At 36.4% G+C, this 19,459-nt stretch overlaps 2 protein-coding genes across 4 annotated transcripts in view; one reads left to right on the top strand and one right to left on the bottom strand.

Annotated features, from left to right (window-relative positions):
- The window catches only part of LOC135682988 (spliceosome associated factor 3, U4/U6 recycling protein), a 26,421-nt gene extending 15,300 nt beyond the window's left edge, over positions 1-11,121 (top strand). Inside the window, exons 23-28 of one of the 2 annotated variants that reach the window (XR_016143895.1) lie at positions 516-623; positions 1,169-1,258; positions 1,679-1,762; positions 2,115-2,257; positions 3,802-8,519; positions 8,578-11,121. Coding sequence is in view for 1 of the 2 variants with exons in the window: in XM_065198114.2 (XP_065054186.2) it covers positions 516-623; positions 1,169-1,258; positions 1,679-1,762; positions 2,115-2,257; positions 3,802-3,991 (615 nt within the window). In the remaining variant the exon portion in view is untranslated. Of the gene's footprint in view, positions 1-515; positions 624-1,168; positions 1,259-1,678; positions 1,763-2,114; positions 2,258-3,801 lie in introns of both variants that reach the window. The other variant, XM_065198114.2, reaches the window with a different exon arrangement.
- LOC135682990 (uncharacterized) overlaps positions 7,860-19,459 on the bottom strand; it is a 27,848-nt gene continuing 16,248 nt past the window's right edge. The window contains exons 5-10 of one of the 2 annotated variants that reach the window (XM_065198115.2): positions 14,702-15,118; positions 13,877-14,079; positions 13,184-13,258; positions 12,237-12,302; positions 11,660-11,990; positions 7,860-9,928 (exon numbers count right to left, since the gene is read on the bottom strand). In XM_065198115.2, the coding sequence (XP_065054187.2) occupies positions 9,072-9,928; positions 11,660-11,990; positions 12,237-12,302; positions 13,184-13,258; positions 13,877-14,079; positions 14,702-15,118 (1,949 nt within the window). In that variant the 3' untranslated portion in view covers positions 7,860-9,071. The remainder of the gene's footprint in view (positions 9,929-11,659; positions 11,991-12,236; positions 12,303-13,183; positions 13,259-13,876; positions 14,080-14,701; positions 15,119-19,459) is intronic. The other variant, XM_065198116.2, reaches the window with a different exon arrangement.

The following is a 19,459-nucleotide window of genomic DNA, read 5'->3' as shown; positions in this document are numbered from 1 at the left end:
ACCGAATATGTTCCCGTCGTATAAATGGGGTGCTAAGTAGTTTTAGAAAAATTGTCTTCCCTAGGAATAAGTGCCCCTTTTTCCAAGTAAGGGGGCTTATATTCGAAAAATACGATGAAAATTGCCCGTATCTAATGCTAATTCTAAATAAGAGTATTTGGTTTGTTTTTATTTCTGCTAAAAGGAAACTATTTTTAGCAATCAAGTGCTACTTCACGGTAAAGAGATTAACAGACTGAATTCGCACGCCAGACTCTTAAAGACTATTGCGCAACCGGCATGCTTTGTGACTATATTTGCAAAACCGGCCTAATATCGTACTGCATGAAAATACCGAATACAGTCCATTCCTCCTTGCGTAAAAAAGTGTCAAAACTTGAGGTTTTTATTTTTGCTTTATTAGATGCTTTCAGACTTTTATTTTTAAATGATGCTTTCAGGCTTTCATTTTTAGAGGGTGTCATAACATATTTTTATCTGGCACCTCTTTAATTTTATCATGATTTATTTTACAGGTTTCATGCGAAAAGGCTTTGCAGCAAGATCGGGCATTACTTAATGGTCGTCCGGTTTTCGTCTCGCCATGCCTCGATAAAGAAGCAAATAAACAACCACAATTTAAGGCAAGTGAAAGATTATTGTTATTCTTGATGTATAATGACTTACAAATGATAAGAAAATCTGATAACTAAATAATTAAGAACCCCACTAAAGGACAAGAAGCTTCTTGGCAAGCTTAAACACGTTATGTGAAAAGTGAAGATACCAGATATGAGTCTTGAGGTACGCAAAAAACCTGTTTTGATGGTTATACCTTTAATGAAACGCAATGAAAGTAAATCTTGGTTTAGGTGTGACACTTTTCGGCCATTTTTTCTTGGCTCTGCCTATGTTGATGAATGATGGTAATTCTAGAAATAGTTCAATTCGTAAATGGGAAGATCGTAAACATTAAAATTTATTTTCAGCTGTTGGGACATTGTCATAGAATGTGTCTTAAAATCTACCTTTCGAACACTTAATGGATAGGTTTCTTTGTAACATTTTTCATGGAAGAAACAATTCTCAAACAATTTTTTTACACAGTGCTCTTTTTAATTTCGTACGTTAGGATCTCCTAGATACGAATCCTGTGCAACATTATTTTTTTACTACCTTGTTTTCGCAGTATGCCTTGAAAGTTGACAAACACACAGTTTTTGTCACAAACATACCTTTTGATGTAACTAAAGAAGAACTGGAACAAATCTTCAACAAGGTACTGGAAGATGCTTCCCATTTTATTCGACCATCCATTTTAATGTTGATGTTATTTGATTTGTTATTTGTTAACACGAATCTATTCGATACCTTAATGTAATAAATGGCTTTTTGGTTATTGACTCTTTTATAGATTAATTAAAAATCATTTGCGCTCTTCAGAATTTTTTCATTTATTGTTGGGCTTTACATTTCTGTCCCTGTCTTGCTGTTTACCTTGAAATTTTGAATGATATCCTAGCCTCAAAGCTTGAATGATATCCTAGCCTCAAAGCTGTGTATTTTGGACTCACCAATGAAACGCTTTCTATACCATTGCTCTAGATAGCTCTTCCAAAAATTTACCCAAATAAAACTCTGAAGGAAAATCAAACGCTGCATTAAATGCCACTTAACTACCAGGGAATTTTTGTTGTAGGTTGGCGAGATAAAAGAAATACGAATTGTTACGAACAGAGCGGGAAAGCCAAAGGGATATGCTTACATAGAGTACTTAGATGAGGTAAATTTGATGTTACTTGTATATGCATATTTACACAGTTATTGTCCATATTAAGGATGTTACAGTCACTTCCGTAATAAGGAAATGTCCCCATTCCAAAGCTTTAACAACGGTCAAAAGCATTTTGAACAAATCTGCCTGTCTTTTGCATGCCTGCTATTGCGAGAAGTCTTTCGATTTTGTGATTTTCAGTTAAGAGCCTGTGTGAGAGACCACTGGTGAACTGTTCTCGACATTAACGTCAAAGCCAAACTGACAAATTTCAGCGTTAGATTTCAGCGAATTCATTTATTTATTTTTTTGAAGTTTTTTTAATGTTTGAGTTTCGAAATAGTTATTTTTTATTATGTAGACATCGGCTTCTGGTGCCGTTTTGAAATTGGATGGTCATACGATTAAAGAAAGACAGATTTTCGTTGCCATATCAAAGGCTCCTTCCCGTGAAGAAAAAGCTAAGCAAAGGACAGATCAAAACAAGCAACCAATACCTGGAAGGTGAGAGATAATTGATCCGACTGTTGACTGAGTAGAACATATGGAATGCATCTAATTCTCCATGTAAGCAGGACTTGGTTAACATAAACGTTGGTCCACTGGGATGGGCTCGATCCGGAGGCATGTGCAAGGTTTTTGCCCATGGACCAGGACCATGGCTTTAGGATGCAAATGGCTCTTGAATGAGCCATCTCCTTGGAGCTACTTGTTAGTGCTGTCGATAGGCCCATAGATACATCAGATTATGTGCCCGTTTGCACCTGTTTCAGAGACTGCTCTTGTTTCAGAACTGATCTCTTTGAGCCATGGTTTTAATGCTACAGCCTAAGTTGCTGCTGCTATATTTTTGAGGTTTATTACTGTAAATCAACTGTCACTGTAAATTCGGGTTGCAGTATGAGAGGCTACTCGATAGCCGAGGTTCTTTGCCTTGCATCCTCTACATTTTAGACAAATTTTGTATTGTAGTTTTTATTTGTATCTTAAATTCCATTGTTGAAATAAAAATATTAACAGAAAGGCAGAAATTCTCTGAACTATTATGGCTTGATTAACGGTTTTTTAAAGAATGCAAGTGAGTGAAAGTGAAGGGTAAATTTAGAAACAATGTAAACATAAACTGCACATCGTGGTCATTAACAGCCTATGTACATTTTGGAAGCACTTTGGGCTACAGCAATAATTACCAACATAACGAAACCTAAATTGTCATTTCCGTTTTCATTCAGAATATCCTGCTGTACTTTTCAATGCTGTTTTGAAACAAACAAAATGATCGAGCTCACGATTAAATTTGTAACCTTCGAACAAATAGTAAACAAAAAGGAAATATTTTTTTTGTTTAAACAAACTTTTGCTTACGTGTTGAATTTGAATTTGTTGCTGAAAAAGTTGCTTACGTTACAATGTTGAATTTGATTAAAACAATTTATTTGCAACAGCAGCCAACCAGACCTTTATCTCATTCATTGACTTGAAATGGAATGCTTGATAGAAGAAAGAAAAAGATACGGTAGATTATAAAATGCACAAGAATAGTACTAGTTTGGATAATGATGAATTTTTTGCAAATTAGAATGATTAAGCCGACTTTTTAATTAACTTTTTGTTATATAAATGATCTTTCGTAAAAAAACGTATGAGCTAACTCTGTCTTGTTGACTTAACTTTTGATTCTAATTTTATGGTCCTAGAACCTCATTTCTTTTTCTTTAAGAAAAATTAGAAATTGTCTAACATAGACCCCAGTTTGCATGTTATCAATTTAATTATTTTGTATGATTTAACATTGTATGTCAATTTTTAGTATCAACTTTGTCCTGCTATTTTTTTATCATTGTGTGTCCTTCCTTTTAGATAACTCGTATTATCTTTGTCTTAAAGGAAAATTAGAAATTGTCTAGCATAGGCCCTAATTTGCACGTTATCAATTGAACTATTTTGTATTTAGCATTTTATATCAATTTTTAGTATCAACTTCGTCCCTGCTAATATGTCATTCTTTGTTTTCCTTTGAGATAACTCGTATTAACTTTCGATTACAGCCGTGGAAGAGCAAAGACCCAACTCGCTCTGGTACCAAGATCAATACACACCCATGCCACTCAACAACCAGGAACAAATCAACAGCCGAAACAATCACAAACGCAACCAGGAACATCAGAAAGCACCCAGCCTAAAGAAGCAGCTGGCAAGTTAAGCAATGATGACTTCAGAAAGCTGTTAGGAAAATAAGGTTCTCCTCTCGTATTTCACAGGTGAAGATGTGCTCTTCCGGACCACGAAAAACTTTCTTCGAAGCTTGCTACCTCTAGACTGGAGAGATAGTATATTTTTGAAAGCAGGCAGTTGAATTGCAACATTGACAAATCTGCATCAGTCGATTAGACGCGTTGAAAGAGCTTTAGGTAGGCAGCTACCACGATTTGTTAAGAACTCTAACAAGTTTGCGCGATTTTCTCGTTTCACCTCATTCACCAACCAAGATGAACAGTCATTTGCTGAGGTCACTCCTTTAATGCGGTCGACTTTTGCTTATAAAAGCTACTTACATACTGTACTTGCATACTGTAAATCAGTTGTCTAATGCCAATTGAAACTTAACTGCAATCCACCTTTAATGTGGTTGACTTTTGTCTATAAAAGCTACTTACATACTGTACTTGCATACTGTAGATCAGTTGCCTAATGCCAATCAGAACTTAACTGCAATCCAGCTTTTGCTTCTATTCAATAAGGGTCATCTTCAATAAAGCAAGGTCTTTATTGTCCTCTCAATTTAAAATGTATAAATGCAGTTAAATATGCTTCAAAACTAAACAGATAATCTCTAAAGTTTTCGTTTTTTTTACGTTTCTATTGAGTTTTTGCTGCATTTTATAAAACCGTCAATGAAAACGTCCAAAGTCTCTATACACAAGTTCGTAGTAATTCACCTCTAAGCTGGCTGATTAGCTGAGAAAGCCAGATGAGAAAATTGTCTTTTTATTTGCCTGTCCAAAATAATCCCTAGGTTTTACGCTTTGCTTGTGACAATCGCATAGGGATATAATTTTGAGCTGAAGTTTGATTCTCCCGCATTATATCATTGGTTTAAGGTAGTCTTATCGAGCGTCTGTTTGGATTGATAATTATGTTAAGGAAATCTTTAAGCAAATGGATTCACCTTTCATGATCAAATATCCTATTTTCTACTCATGTCAAAAGTACTAGATGTAAATGGTCGTAGCTTTAAGGAGAATTTTTGTCCATTTTTCTTTCAAGCGCCTTCTACGAAAAATTGTAAGGAATGAAAAATTTCAAGCGCCTTCTATTAATGTCGGAAATTCGCCACCATTACTGGAAATATTTTGCGATATAGTCGATGTCATAAAAATGTTTAAGTGATACAAAAGTCATTGCGTCAAACTATCTTAAACAAATAAAATTTGATATTTCTTCAGGGCGGATAAGATCAAGAATAAATGTCAGCTTATTACCTTTGCAAAAAATCATTGAACTCAACAAATTTTTCAAAATATAACAACCTAAATATAACAACGTTTGCGAATTGTCACCCTTGTTGAAATTCTCTCATTTGACGCCAGTTTGTATTGGTTTACTTCGGAATGTATCTCCAAGCTTTTTGTCAAAGAATGTATAAGCTTTTACCTTCAAAAAATTGTCACATTTTGTGAGAAATTATTGGCTTTTTAATATTTTTTACTCGGTGTTGTTAAATTTTTTACTCGGTGTTGGATTCATATGTCAAACAATTTTACCGAGTGAACTTATCAAATAAATTTTTAAAACAGCTCAATCCAAAAGACCTCCTTTTCGATAAAATGTTTTTGTTGGCCAATAAACAATTTTTTTTGCCAAAGCACAATAATAGATTAGAGACCGAAGGGCGTATTATTTAGCGAATGTTTACTAGAGTTGAAAATTGTTTCTAGATAATTGTAGCTAAATATTATGATGCTATACCACAACTACAAATTTAAAACAAATTGCTGTTTATTCAATATGCTTTTTAAGCTTAAAGACGGTACTGCCATGGCTTTGGAACAATTTTTAATCTTGGCTAAACGATTTTAATTACGTTGTCGACTCATTGCATATGGACGGATGGCAAAACCAACAAGTATTAAATGAAGAATTTGAAGAAAATCGTTTTGCTTTGTTTGCAAAAACAACAGTCTAGATTGAACCATTCTTCTGTGAAATTTGACTACTACTCGGGATAAAAATTCTTGTAAAAGATTTAATTCAATTATTAAGGTACGGATGGCTTATTTTTAAAGTAAAATTTTCATTCAATTTGTGAAACATTTGCCTGAACAGTATCTATAGTCGTTGAAAAAGCATTTTTCTGGTTGAAAATTCTTCTCTTTTTCACTGGATGCTATACAATAGGTCTCCGGCTGTCAGTTTTTTATGTAATAAAATATTTTTGATTTCTTCTTATACGTTCATTCAGTAACTCTTTTACACTGTGCCTTGCTCTCAAAAAAGAATCTTTTAATCAAAGAATCATGCTGCTTGGCAAACCAGGATAACAAAAGAAATTAATATAGATGAGTTAAAGAGTATGAAATAACATTTATATTTTAACTTCGATTGAATTTTCTTCAATTTTGCACCAAATGGAATTGAATATTTTGCACCATGAGAAGAAATTGGGCAAATATCAGGTTCTGGTTTTAATCAGAAAGAGAATGGAAGATTTTTGACTTCATAAAATTTCAAACTGTAATCAATTAAAACTGTTAACTTCGTGCATGTTTCAGTGTGTCTTATCTTTGTTGCTAATTTCTTTTTCTCTCTTGTATCAGCCAATATTTCTTTATCTCCTGTGTACTTTTCCTTTACTAGCTACCAATATTGACTCAATTTTGCCATGGGCTAAATTAACTTTTTTCAATAGTAAAATAAAATAAAGCTTAGATCAAAAGGTAATTTCGGCCTAGAAACCGTACTTTATTTAATGAAGAAGTAAATAAAGAAAGACAGTTGACCTTAGTATATAAAAAGAAAAGTTTATGAGAGTGCGAGTTAAAAGAGGGAGGAAATGAAAGCCAAAAAGGAAAGAAAACGAAAGTGCAGTGTTAGTTTTTAAACTGATTGTCAGCCGTGAAAGTATTCAATAGTTGCCAATAGTGTGCCTTTATTCAAAATATCTTTAAAATATTCAAACCTGTCGATAACTACTTTCATTCGTCTTAGCATAGGAAGCCGATACACGAAAAACAGATATATGATACACGTGTTTTCAGGTGCAAACCCTACTGCCAATTCCTCTATAAAACAGTCACTATCGTTACACTTTCTTCTTAATGCGTTTCGGTTATGGCCTCAGAAAAACAGTTCCCCCTTTTGACAGTTTGGCTCGTTGCTTAAGGTTTTAAAATGAAATAATTTGACTACAATTTAATAAGCAAAGTGACTCTTGCTAAAAGCTTTTTCTGGATAATATAAAGATGACTACAAGTAAAAAAGACGTTGATTTGGAATCGTTTCCATAAATGAATTAGGAATGATATCACCGCGCCTTTTATGAAAAAAGTATGATGTAAATTCTGGAAATTGTCCCCCTATTTGAAAGCTTTTGGCTAAAAGTGTTTATTCCTTGAAAATGGTAAAATAATGAAGTATCATTGAATGTAGCTGTAATACGTTTCAATAAGGAAATTACTGCTTTGATTTTCAATGACTTTTAGGCCTGTCATTGATATAAAACCATCTTATCCAAAGATTGGTAAAATATGACAGGAAAAGACAGCATAAACATTATGACGAAACCTTTAATCAACATGGATTTAATCAACATACTGGAACGGAACGCGACAGATAGAAGAACCAATCTTCATTGAAGGAAAAGCTTTGAAGCAACTTCCATCAGGGCGATATTTGGAGTCACCAAGAGACGATGGCAGCCATTTTAGTTTCAAGATTGTTCTTGCAAAGTGTTAGATTTATTCCACGAGCCACTATCTCGCTTTTGCTCATTTCACAGCTGTTACAACAAATAAAGCATCTTTCCGTTTAACCCAATAGCAAAATTTGCGACTCATGAACAAAGTCTCAAAACGTATAGAAGTAAACGCGCAAAAAATAACGGTCGATTTCAAAGGCACTGTTGACTCGCCAATTTATAAACAACATTGTATTAACACCCACTTAATATGCCGTTGTAATAACAATACGAAACAAACTAATTACAATGCACAACTTTTATGTACAATATATATCCTATTGATTCTCAATCATTGTCGTGACGATAAGCAATCATATCTTTATGGTAAGTATCTGGAACAAACATGTTTTACAAACAATGGCTTTGATTGACATTGTTTATGGAAATAAAGCGGGAAGAAAATAACACTGCCATTGGTAACAATAAATTAACAACAGGCAGGCTTTCTTCTACTTTGGCCGAATTTTTTGAAAGGTTTTTTGAGATGTCATTTGTTTAACTTTCTGCCTTGTGTGCACATTTCGATAAATTGACAAGCAAACTTCTAACAACGTGAAAGATTTTGGGTTAATAGGAATGGGAGGGTAGGGGTGACGGTAATGAGAACGTGTAATATTAAGACTTTTCCTCGGGTTTCTGTCAGTGCTCTGAGCAGTTTTATCCAAAGGATCCAGCCTTGAAAGTGTAATTTTCAGCAGTGAGTTCAATGCATATGATACACAAGATATGAAGGCAACGCGGCTTTAGGCATCGCGTAAGAAAAGTCCTCCCCCTGGCAATGGGGTTTTAAATTTCACTTTATGACAGGTTGCAGCAAGAAGCAAGTAATTAAGGTGGAAGTTTGCTAAGGTGGAAGTTTGCTAAGGTGGAAGTTTGCTAAGGTGGAAGTTTACTAAGGTGGAAAGATTACTAAGGTGGAAATTACCTAAGGTGGAAGTTTACTAAGGTGGAAGTTAACTAAGGTGGAAGTCAACTAAGGTAGAGGCAAGAGTTGCATTGCACAGGCAGGTCTGGAAATAAAGTTTAAGTACTGATGAGGGACCATTAGACCTGCAACCAATTTTAAGGATTTGCATCGCTGTAAAAATGTTACTTCTGGATGTTCAAATCAAATAATCAGATTTATGAAATCTGTAAACTATCCAATGTTCAAAATTCAAAGTGAAAGCATAATTCCAGTACATTCACGCTCCAGAATACTTGCCCTTCTCTTAGAAAATTAATAATAAATTTAACAATGAAATCTGCATGTAATTGAAAATTTGCATAAAATTTACACCAAGTTCCCAGCACATTCACATGATGTTGCTGGGTTCGGCCAGATCAAAGTTAAACCAATCTTAGCCAAGTCAGGTCAAATTATGACGATGAAGTGTATTTTGAACTCATGCGGCCAAGATTTCCTAAAATTCCGGCATGCGAGCCAACTGGAGGTTCATGGCCGAAGGGCAGAAGCCCCTTGCGGGCATCAGTTCCAAGCAGTCGGCTTTCACCCGTCGGTAGTCTTTTATCGGGACCGAACAACCTCGGCTCGGACGTGCCCATCAGCCGGTTGTCCGTGGAAAATAAACGACTTTCTTGTCCGAAGATGCGACTTTCCCCTCCGATAAGTCTCGATTCCGTACCGAAGAACCTGCGATGGTCCATATGATCGGGATGAAATCGGTCAAAAAGTTCTGTACCACGGAGATGGGGCTTCTGCGAAGTCAACGACGATCCAAGAGGAGACAATCTTCGAGGACTGATCTTCCTCGTCAAGTCGCTTGCACACATGCTGTGGCTCGTTAAAGACCGACACGACTGGGTATCAACTTTGACTGGCTGAAAGTATGACGATTTATCACGATTCAAAAATGACGTATGACGATGCCTTTCGGCTTCATGATGGGTTTCTCTGTCGACCGTCATATTCAAAATGCTACGATCATGATGTAGTAGTCGAGTTGGTTTCTCTATGTCAGTCACGCCTCTTTCTCCAGCTCTTCGGTGATACATCGACTCAAGATGCGGCGGCGAGCTGCGGTCTCGATCAAACAAGCTGTGGTAGGCCCTGCCCAGTGGATGGCTCAGGCCATCGTAGGTGAACGGTGGCTCAAATTCTGGTCGTTTGTGGCTGCTAGCTAGGCCATCGCGGCCATGAAAATATGGAAGATGTCTTCCTTGGTGGTGGAAGGGGTGTCTCTCAGACTCTCCGCTGAATGAACCTCGGATCAATCCTAAAATTCAATGGTAATGATAAGATTTTTATAACAACAATTAGACAATATTTATAATACTGGCGGCGAGGTAGTCAATTAGGCCCATTCACAGCAATGCCAAAAAAATAATAATCCATTATTGCAAATTAAGCAGTCAGGCAGATGGGGCAGGAATAAGTTTTCTTTGTTACAAATGTTTACAGCAAAGCGGTGAATGGGCCTATTTCTGTTTACAGCATACTTTCAAATAACTGTGGATGTGTTGCATAGACAAGCCGAAAGCAACTGGAAAAAACTCCCTGGTAGAGCACGCTATGAAGAGACGTTATTACATACATTTTTGGTTTAGTTTTCTTCATTTAATTATATTATTAACTTTGTTATTAACAGGACCAAAACGTCAAAATCAGGCAATTCAAAGTTGTGAATAAAACAGCATTAGTCCATTCGATTCAGTCGAACTCAGTCCTGTTAAATTGCTTTTTGTTTGGACTAGATAAATATAAACCAATTAAAACAGTGTAGATTAGCAAAATTACACGAAGCCACGTGAAATTACAATCTCAGTCGAATTACTAGAATCAAATCAGATCGGTAACAGAATCTAAGGTTGGCTTTCATTATGTCAGCCTAAAAGAAGTTAGGTTTTGCCTAAAAGGTGATTGAACAATCTTCCAGCAGCGATGGTTAGGGATATGAAAACTGCAAACAACAGACGCTAGAAAAAAGTCAATTAAGATGTAATTTGTCATAAAAAGAAAATTACAGCCTTAATCTATGGTGACCCAGGGTCAAACATGACCCACTATTATATCTAATAAGATTTATACACAAATATTTCAAAGCAAATAGTATTTTAATTACTGATTTACAAAGAAAAGTGAAGTTTGACTTCAGACGACCAGAAACAGCAAGGGCGTCTGTTTGATCCAACTAACGTGAAATTCAATGCTTTTGTAGAAAAAATATACAAAAACCATGGAAATGATTGAAATGAAAGCATTATACAAAAACTCAAAAACAAAAATTTAGAAGTTGAAATATGAACGGGAAAATTTCAACAATTTACACCCAACCCAAAAAAATTAGATAAAAGCATAAACAAAGATCATTTGAAGATGAACAAATTAAACTCAAATGTGGAACACAACACTGTAAATATATAAAGAGGTGTAAACCAATATTAACAATTAGCAGGCTAAATTTATCGTCGAGAAATAAAATATATAGCAATTGCATAAACTGTTCGCTTCCCCATTCCGGCAAATGACGACCCAAAAGTCTTCAAATGCATTTGTCGATGTTTTACTAAACATGACAAGTGGGTACGTTCTTTTTCAAGGTAGGTACTTGTTTTCTTACGATTTCGAAAATATTCATCTGGCGTTCTTTGCAAATAATCTCTTATAAAGGGAATAAGGGCTATTTTAAGAATTTTACTACGGAATCCAACTAGGCACTTTGGCAACATGACTTTCGCTGGAATTTACAGCCTTTTGCTAGAACACTTTTGCTAACCTTTTTTAATGAAAATTTTACCACAATTCATAATCAACAAATTCTATACATAGACCATACTTGGCAAATTTCGAACAGTTATTTTCTGAAGGGTCTTCGAATTAATGCAAACATGGAGCAAGATAGGGTCGTGTTTTTCAGGAATCCATTTCAGCAAGCGTATTTCAATAACTGGATATAAAAAAATCATCTTATAAAAGGGATATAAGAAATATTGAAACTGAAACCTACCTGTTGAGTGAATGCTTTTCGGGCTTGCTGACATATGAGGACGCATAGAGGAATGAAAGGGGAAGTCCCTTTCATAGTTGGCACGGGATGGAACAGCTTGGAAAGCGTGCAAACCAGGTCTATTTGGCATCATTCCATCAGAGGTTATGTTACTCGTTCTTTCAACCTGTAAATCATTGTGATTGCCAGTTAAATCACCTCTAGTATTTGACATTTGGGCAGTAAACTTGAAGGGGTCATTACTCTTCACAAAATTTGAACTTCTTGAATTGCAATTCAAGACAGATTGGAATTTCGGCCCCAAGAAGTCAAAAGTAGAAGTCTTTGATTCCTTGTAAAAAAATTAAGATTTTTAAAATCGCAACCAATATCATTAAAGACTTTTAAATATATCCAGACACAGTTGCGAAGACATATTAATCAATTCGTTTCTTGCCTGCAGTATGAAATTAATATTAATATATAGAGCATAGTTGAAAAGAATCAGTGATACATAGCGAGAATAAGACTTTCAATAATAAATAGCGAGATAAATTGAAATAGAAATATAAATATAAATAGAAATAAGATTTCAAACCTCTTTTTGTGCTTTTGTTATAAGATGGGCAATTTTAACGTGAAGTGAACACCATTTTCCCGGTTTCTAGGAGAGAATTGCAAACATCAAAATAAAAACGGATGGTTGAGGATATTTTTAGACAGAATTAACGATTTACGAATGATTATCATAGGCTGAATCGTATTAGTGGATAATCTGCAGGCAATCTGCGGGCAATCTGCAGGACAACGTGAATGTTGATACCGCGGCCCATCTTAGCACATTAATAGAACGAGTAGATACAACCCATAATAGAACGGGCACATTAAGATAAATTTTTTTTAATGGAACTGAATTATTCAACATTGCCAAGCAATAAATGTTTGAAATGCAAAACTGCAGGCCTTGTATTCAGGAAAAACACGAAAAATTATATAGAGTGCTGTAAAAAGAGCCAAAATACATTGCAACTTCGCATAAAAGAAACTAGAATTATTAGTTAAAGCAAGAAACATTTCTTATTATATTTGCTACAAGAGGAATTATTTATCTGAGAAGTTTATGTGCGACAATTTCAAAATTGCAGTGCGAGATTTCCTGACCCTTTGAAATCTCAAGAAAAACCCGAATTTTGACCATATGCATAAAAAAAAGATGTTCTGGTACCGATTGGGTACATAAACACGAAAGCATCAATTCAGAAACATAGAAACATGATTCATGGAACATTTAGTCCATGGAACAGGACGGCTCTAAGTTGTCACTTCGGGTTTCACGCTTAATGCAACGTTTATCGGTGGGACATTGCACACTTTAATAATATAATCCGGCCACAAAAAACACCCGGAAAATAAAAACCCACAGTGAACAATCTTTGGTCAATTTAAATTGTCACAAAAATCCGGTTTTCAAAAAACTGCGAGCCAAAAAAAAGCCGATGGTGCTAAATTTAAGTCAAATAAATATGTCTAGCCGGATCGACTTACCGGAACTGGTTTGGAAAGGTGATTGTGTGCCGTTGAACCTGGGACCGGAGGCAGATACGGCATTCCGCCATAATACTGAAAAAAGAGATGACTTTATATTCTAGCTTAGTTGGTGAAAGGATCTTAGTACAAGGCCAAGGCTTAAATACCAGACAGAAGTAAACTCAGATGTGGAAGAAACAACACGATTCAACATTTCATTTTAATTGTTGGACACGTTAATTTTCTGTACCCAGCTATCTCTTTAACTTTTCAAAGCAAAGCATTTTCCTTCATAAGAAATGTCTCGACATCACTTGTAACTACAATTATTAAACACTTATGCATAACTGGCAGGCGAGAATTTCATTGTAAATTTGTGATAAATTTGCTAACAATTCTAACAACTTTTTATTCAGCAAAAATCATTAGAAATGTTAATTCCATAATTCTTTAAAGCCAAAAATAGCATCAAAAACTTTCGAAAAAATCACCAAATTAATAATTTTTGCATTCAATGAAAATTACTTACATCTATCCTTTTGGAATAAGCAAAAATAAATTTTTATTATTTTTTGAGATTTCTACCTTTTAATTAAAAATAAATAGTTCTGAGCATCCGTGCCTTTAGACAAACTTGGCATATGTGCAGAAAACCACTGGCATTTCTAACGTCAAGCAAATTAATAAATACCACTCAAACAAAGTACAAACCGATGGTGCCATGGGAACCATGCCGTAGGGAGGATGAAAATGTTGATGTTGGTGGGAATGCTGGTGCTGGTGAATGTGCTGATGCTGGTGTTGGTGCTTTGTGGATTCCTGACTCGAAGAGAGACTGCTCGAAGATGGCGGCCTGTTCTCTGAATGGAGTTTTGGCGAGCGATTGCGCCCTTCTTTTGGCACCATTTCACGACCTGCAACGCAAAAAATACAAAATGATGCGAAACACTTAACATAACTAAATTATTTCATTTTTGGCATTCTGAAGCTCTCTTTATATCCAGGTTCTTTGCACTGTGCTAAAATAGGCCTTTGCCGATTAACAGTTACTTCTAAATCGTTATACGAGATCCCTTAACTTGGATCTAAAAAAGAAACAGAACCAAAGGGAATAGCTACTGAGGTAGTGAATCTGTGCATACACTCTTGCCTGGGGAGGGGAAAAATCATATCCTCTAATTTCCCAAAAAACATGATAATTTTGGGTGCATACATATCAAACCTATAGAAATGTATCACAGAAATTTGTACAAAGAATTTAAAAAAAGTCGTTAAAAAGTACAGTAATCAAACTAATAGCCCTAAAATCATAAGCACATTGATTAAAAATGACTGTACTCAAGCACTTTGGAGAGAGACAAAAAACTTCATGGCAAATGTATTTCTTTCTCAATACAAACCAACACGAAAATGGGAATATAAAACGTGCATGTACCGTGGTATAAACAAAGCACATCCTGTACCGTCCCCGATTATTCCAAATCACAAGCAGAACTTCAAATAAACAGTGAAAAAAGTCCTGGAAAAATAACCCACCTTTAAATCCGGAGATGACACTTCGGGATTTATCCGTGGTTGCAGTTATTGTAGATCCAGTCAGATCAATTTGATGGTGGACACTCTTTCTGATGACGGTATCGTCCATACCTATGCATGAAGATTTAGCCGGCGAAAAGCGTCCCATCGTTGCCGAGATCTTCGTCTCTTCGTATCGGCTATATTGGAACCCAGTCTCCTTTCTCATTACAAATTCCATTGGCGATATCGATTTGTCTTGTTTCGGTTCTGCGGTCATCGTTGCAATACTTTTTGTCTCGGTCTGGGTTTCCCCTGGAAGTGGGGTTGATGGAGTCTTTGTGGCTCCTGCTGCACTTCCTTCCTGGCTTACTGTTGAAATTACAGACGAACCACGCATGCTCTGGATGGCATTGATGCTGAAGTCAGACAGAGGCTCTAAGAAATAAAGATAAGAGGCTTATAAAGCAAGTCCTATGAATTTGATAAAAAACATCCATACATTTCATGTCGTAGAAAATAACAACAGAATTCTTTAAACAACACATGAAGTTGAATCATCAATGTTTTCTAAAGAAGACGAAAAAAATTGTTTCCTTCTATTATTAACAGTCTCCTTTCATGATACTGTTTTGATGAAGGACAGCAATGGGCGAAAATGTTATCCAGTACGTTTTTTTAATACGCGTAAGTAAAGGGCTCTTCCTTCACTTGTTCAACAACAGTAGGGACAGATTCTTAATTCTTGGGCATTCGCAGAAAAAAAATTCAATAGCGAGTTTAAAAGCGAATGTTAATTTGCCTAAGGGGGGAGTATAGATTCAGGGAAACATACAAAAGACGTCTGCAAAGACAAATAAACAAACGTGAATAAAGGAGATCAAGGCACTTAATTAATCACAGCAAATGAAGCACCCCTGAAAGCCACCGCAAACATTTGTTTGTGAATTGCTTGAAATTTTAGTGAAGCCCCGATGGCCTTCAGGGAGACAACTACTGATGTTATCGTTCATCGTTGTGGCCGATCTTTGCCCAAGGCAGTGATAAAAGGGCAACCCCGCCTAGATCACACTGACCGGCTAGATAGCACAATTCTCTGTTCTTTCTAGACTCAAGATTGTGCCTTTCTATGTCCAAAGGTTTAAAGTGTGCACTGCTGACCACAACGTCTTTGTCGGTTGAGAGACCGTTCTAAGCTCTTGAAAATATGATTTAATCCCAGCATAAACGTGGGTGACTTACAGGAATCATCTTTGAAAATTCCATTAATCCAAAGCAGACACATTAATGAAAGAATAATTTTTGAGAGTGCAGAACCATATCGAATTAACTTGGCATCGAAGCGTACCTATCGTTAGACTGTCAAGGAAAGAGTGCTAGCAAAATACCTTAGGAAACCACAGAGCTAATGAGAGAGTCCAGATGCTTTGGCAAAACTTATACAATTCATTTAAAACGAAAATTTGGGCTTAATGTGACGATCCGGCAGAGATCTTCAACAAGCCTAAGCAGATCCGTGGCTTCCAGAACTGCTAAATATAGTCAACAATGACTGAATGCATGATATTTGAAACTAAAAAATTTCCTTGAAAATGAAAGATATCACATTTGCGATGAGAACACAACACGGGAGTTTTTCTCATTAATGGCCGTCGGCATTGCGGTTATTAGGAATGAAAGTCTAGATTACATTATTATGGGTAAATGAACTATTAAAAAGTACTGAAGCAACGTTGGCTCATGTGACAGGTCCTTCCAAAAGACTGATCAAGGGTTCTCAAAAAGCTAAGAAACTTGGACATTTTTCATCGACCAAAAGTGCAGCTTCTCATTCAAATCCACGATAGAGTTATCAAGTAAAACCAATAACCACTTCAGATTGACGTCACATGCAAATATGACCTCCAGCCCATCAAGCCTCCTTATAATTCCTTCTATAAAGAAGGTGTATTGAGGGAGAATTACACATAAAAACATTGAGGTTCTTTTCCTACAGAACCGAGAGTGGTTATCACCTGCTGACCGATTAGCCTTAACTTAAACAATATTTTTCAACAAACAAGAAGAAAAGGATTCTGTTTGATGATGACACTCTAGATTCATTTAGGTCGAAAGCCTTACCAATGGTATCTGATTATCCCACAAAAAAGGTTCTTTTCATAAGCAACCAAATTATAAGATTTTAAACCTCTTGCGCACCCAGCATGCTTTGCGGCAGCTGTTTTTACACGAGGAGAAATAAGGCCGTCAGTGAAAGAAGAGGGTATACATAAATTACTTTCGCTCTTCGAAAGATTTTACTTATCCGTAAAACAAGGTTCTGGAGCTGTTGAAATTTATCGCAGAAAACAAGAAAAGTGCAAAACGGGTTTGAAACGTCCAATGAGACCTTTCCCTCACACAGTAATATCCCAAAATACGATTTTTCGCACTGTACAATGTAGGGCTGTAGTCTGGCAAAACACCTCATTTAATCGGACGTTGGCTGATTAAACAACAGAGGCAAAAAGAGCCAATCAGGTGAGGGCCATCTAAGTGGATACTGGATTTTCGCGTTGGGATGGGATTTACGGTAAAAACATACTTTAAGGGTGCCTCATAATCTGTCACTTACAATGGAGCTGAAAACAAGGAGTCTCAATGCAACTAAAAGTATCTATACGATGAAAATTTCAATTAAATTGATCACTGGGCATTTATGATTAAGCACCGTGTACAAAGTAACAAGCTTTTATATCTAAGCCCGTGTGCTAACGACGAGCTACCAGCGTTATTAGCCATGTCTTCCAGATGACCTTGCGTCTGGGCGTCGTTAAAACTCACACGAAGACCTACTATTTTTCACAAGGCCACAACATGATGCCTGATAACCTTGAACACGGAATTTACAAGACATCGTAAAAGGCACAAATCAAACAATGATTTCACGCTGGGTTACAAAATTTATCCAGTTATGACTAGCTCATCACAATAACACTCTTTAAAAAACCGGCTTTCTTACGGTAATCAAATTTCATAGCGTGTTGTTCTGAAACCTCAGATTTGAGCACTGCAGTTGCGATTATAAACAACTGTAGTAAATAATTGATCATATTTACATAAACCTATTATTTTCTTTAAATCTTTAAAAAATGCTTTCAGAAACTTATGAGCTTGGAGAATTGCTTTAAATCTCGACTGTCTTATTCCAATTACCGCCTTACTGACGTTAATGAACGCAGGGTAGGCTAGGACATTCATTTTGGGGCCTGGGAGCAGGGAAATGTCTCCTTCGTAGAAATGACGTAATAATCAAGCCTCGATTTGCATTAGAAGTTCTTTCCATCTCGCGAATGATTCGGGAAAGAAAGAAGAATCGAATGCACTTTCATTAAAAAAACAGGCGATTTGCAACAGCCCTGTAGGTTGTATAAATAGCTTCTCAGATTGAAAATGGTACCGAAGGAGAACATAAAAAACAGTGCAGGAAGAATGAAGTATCCCAGAACGACTTCGTTGGAAATGACACGATATAAGTATAAAACAGGCCTCCTGTTTTCGAGGCAGACTTCGTAGACCCACATAATGTATTTTCCCCAATACGTTTTATATAAATTGGGATAACAGGACCAATGCCTTAAAAGCTCGGACTCCCTGAAACTTGATTGATGAGATTACATCTTTAGTGTGATACGATTTCCTTAATACGGAAAGCCTATTCGGTATAACACTAATAATCGTATTCTTGAATGTAATTAGTCAGTTATGTTGGTTTCTTCATTAAATCGCCAACTGCTGTGTACTACACTTTGGCTGGCGCGATTTGACTGCTTTGCTTGCCTCTGAGCGTTTCAAGAATAACCTGAGATGCAATTAGCCTGGGGAATCTTTAATGCTCTTCCGAAGCGTAGATTGGGTTTATGAACTGGCTTCAAAATGCTTTTCTCATAGCTTACAAGGCGATTTACTTTTCTGTGAAAGAATTTATCCTAGTGTTGACAGAAGACCATCGTTCGAGATTAAATATGTTTCAGAGATTTCGCACAATTCTCGGAAAGACGATACTGAATGATCAAAGGAATCCAAATTCCATCATTGGATTAATACCTGTATTAGAAACTGGAGAGTCATTAAACTCACAGGGCAAAAGAATTACCCATCAAAATAAATCTGAGAAGAGACACGGTCAAATCAGCAGAGACGGTGCCATATGCGGGTTTGCCAAACCTAGGGTTTTTCAAGAGAGACTGAACTTTTTCTACATTTAGAAAACGCAAATTGTTAACTACATCCCTGTTTCAAAGTTCTCGAATACATGTGTTCTGGCAGACTCTAGAGGTGGAATTGTTGACTCAGAACTGGGTTCAATAAACAAGAAAGTTCATTTTGAGGGCGGGCAAGCGAAGTTGCTCCAAAAAACGACAGAATTGTGTAGCTACAAGGGACGATGTCAGCCTTAAAAGGACGAGGGCTAAAACGGGCGTTGCCTCTGTGATGCCTTACTCTTATGAAACAGGTTTTTTCCCTCCCACCGTCTAATACGCAGTTCCTTTTGGTATGTATAAATCGACAGAAAAACGACCCGGCCGTGATTCAGGATCAGGGGGCTAGGGTAGTTTTCACTAACATCCCTGGGTTCGCAGAAATCCCAATTCGGTATAGGATAATGCATAACCTGGTAGTTATATATCAAATTTAACCCCAAAGCCCTAGCTCATTCTTGACTACATTTCCCCAAGCCCCCGAAGCGCAAGCACTGGCGGCCTTATTGTTCCTTACAGACAGAGTTAAAGGCAAGAA

Source organism: Rhopilema esculentum, chromosome 7 (genome assembly GCF_057945365.1).
Source record: "Rhopilema esculentum isolate cy_ngs chromosome 7, ASM5794536v1, whole genome shotgun sequence".
Taxonomy (NCBI): Eukaryota; Metazoa; Cnidaria; class Scyphozoa; order Rhizostomeae; family Rhizostomatidae; genus Rhopilema; species Rhopilema esculentum.
This window is presented reverse-complemented; position numbering and strand designations above follow the sequence as displayed.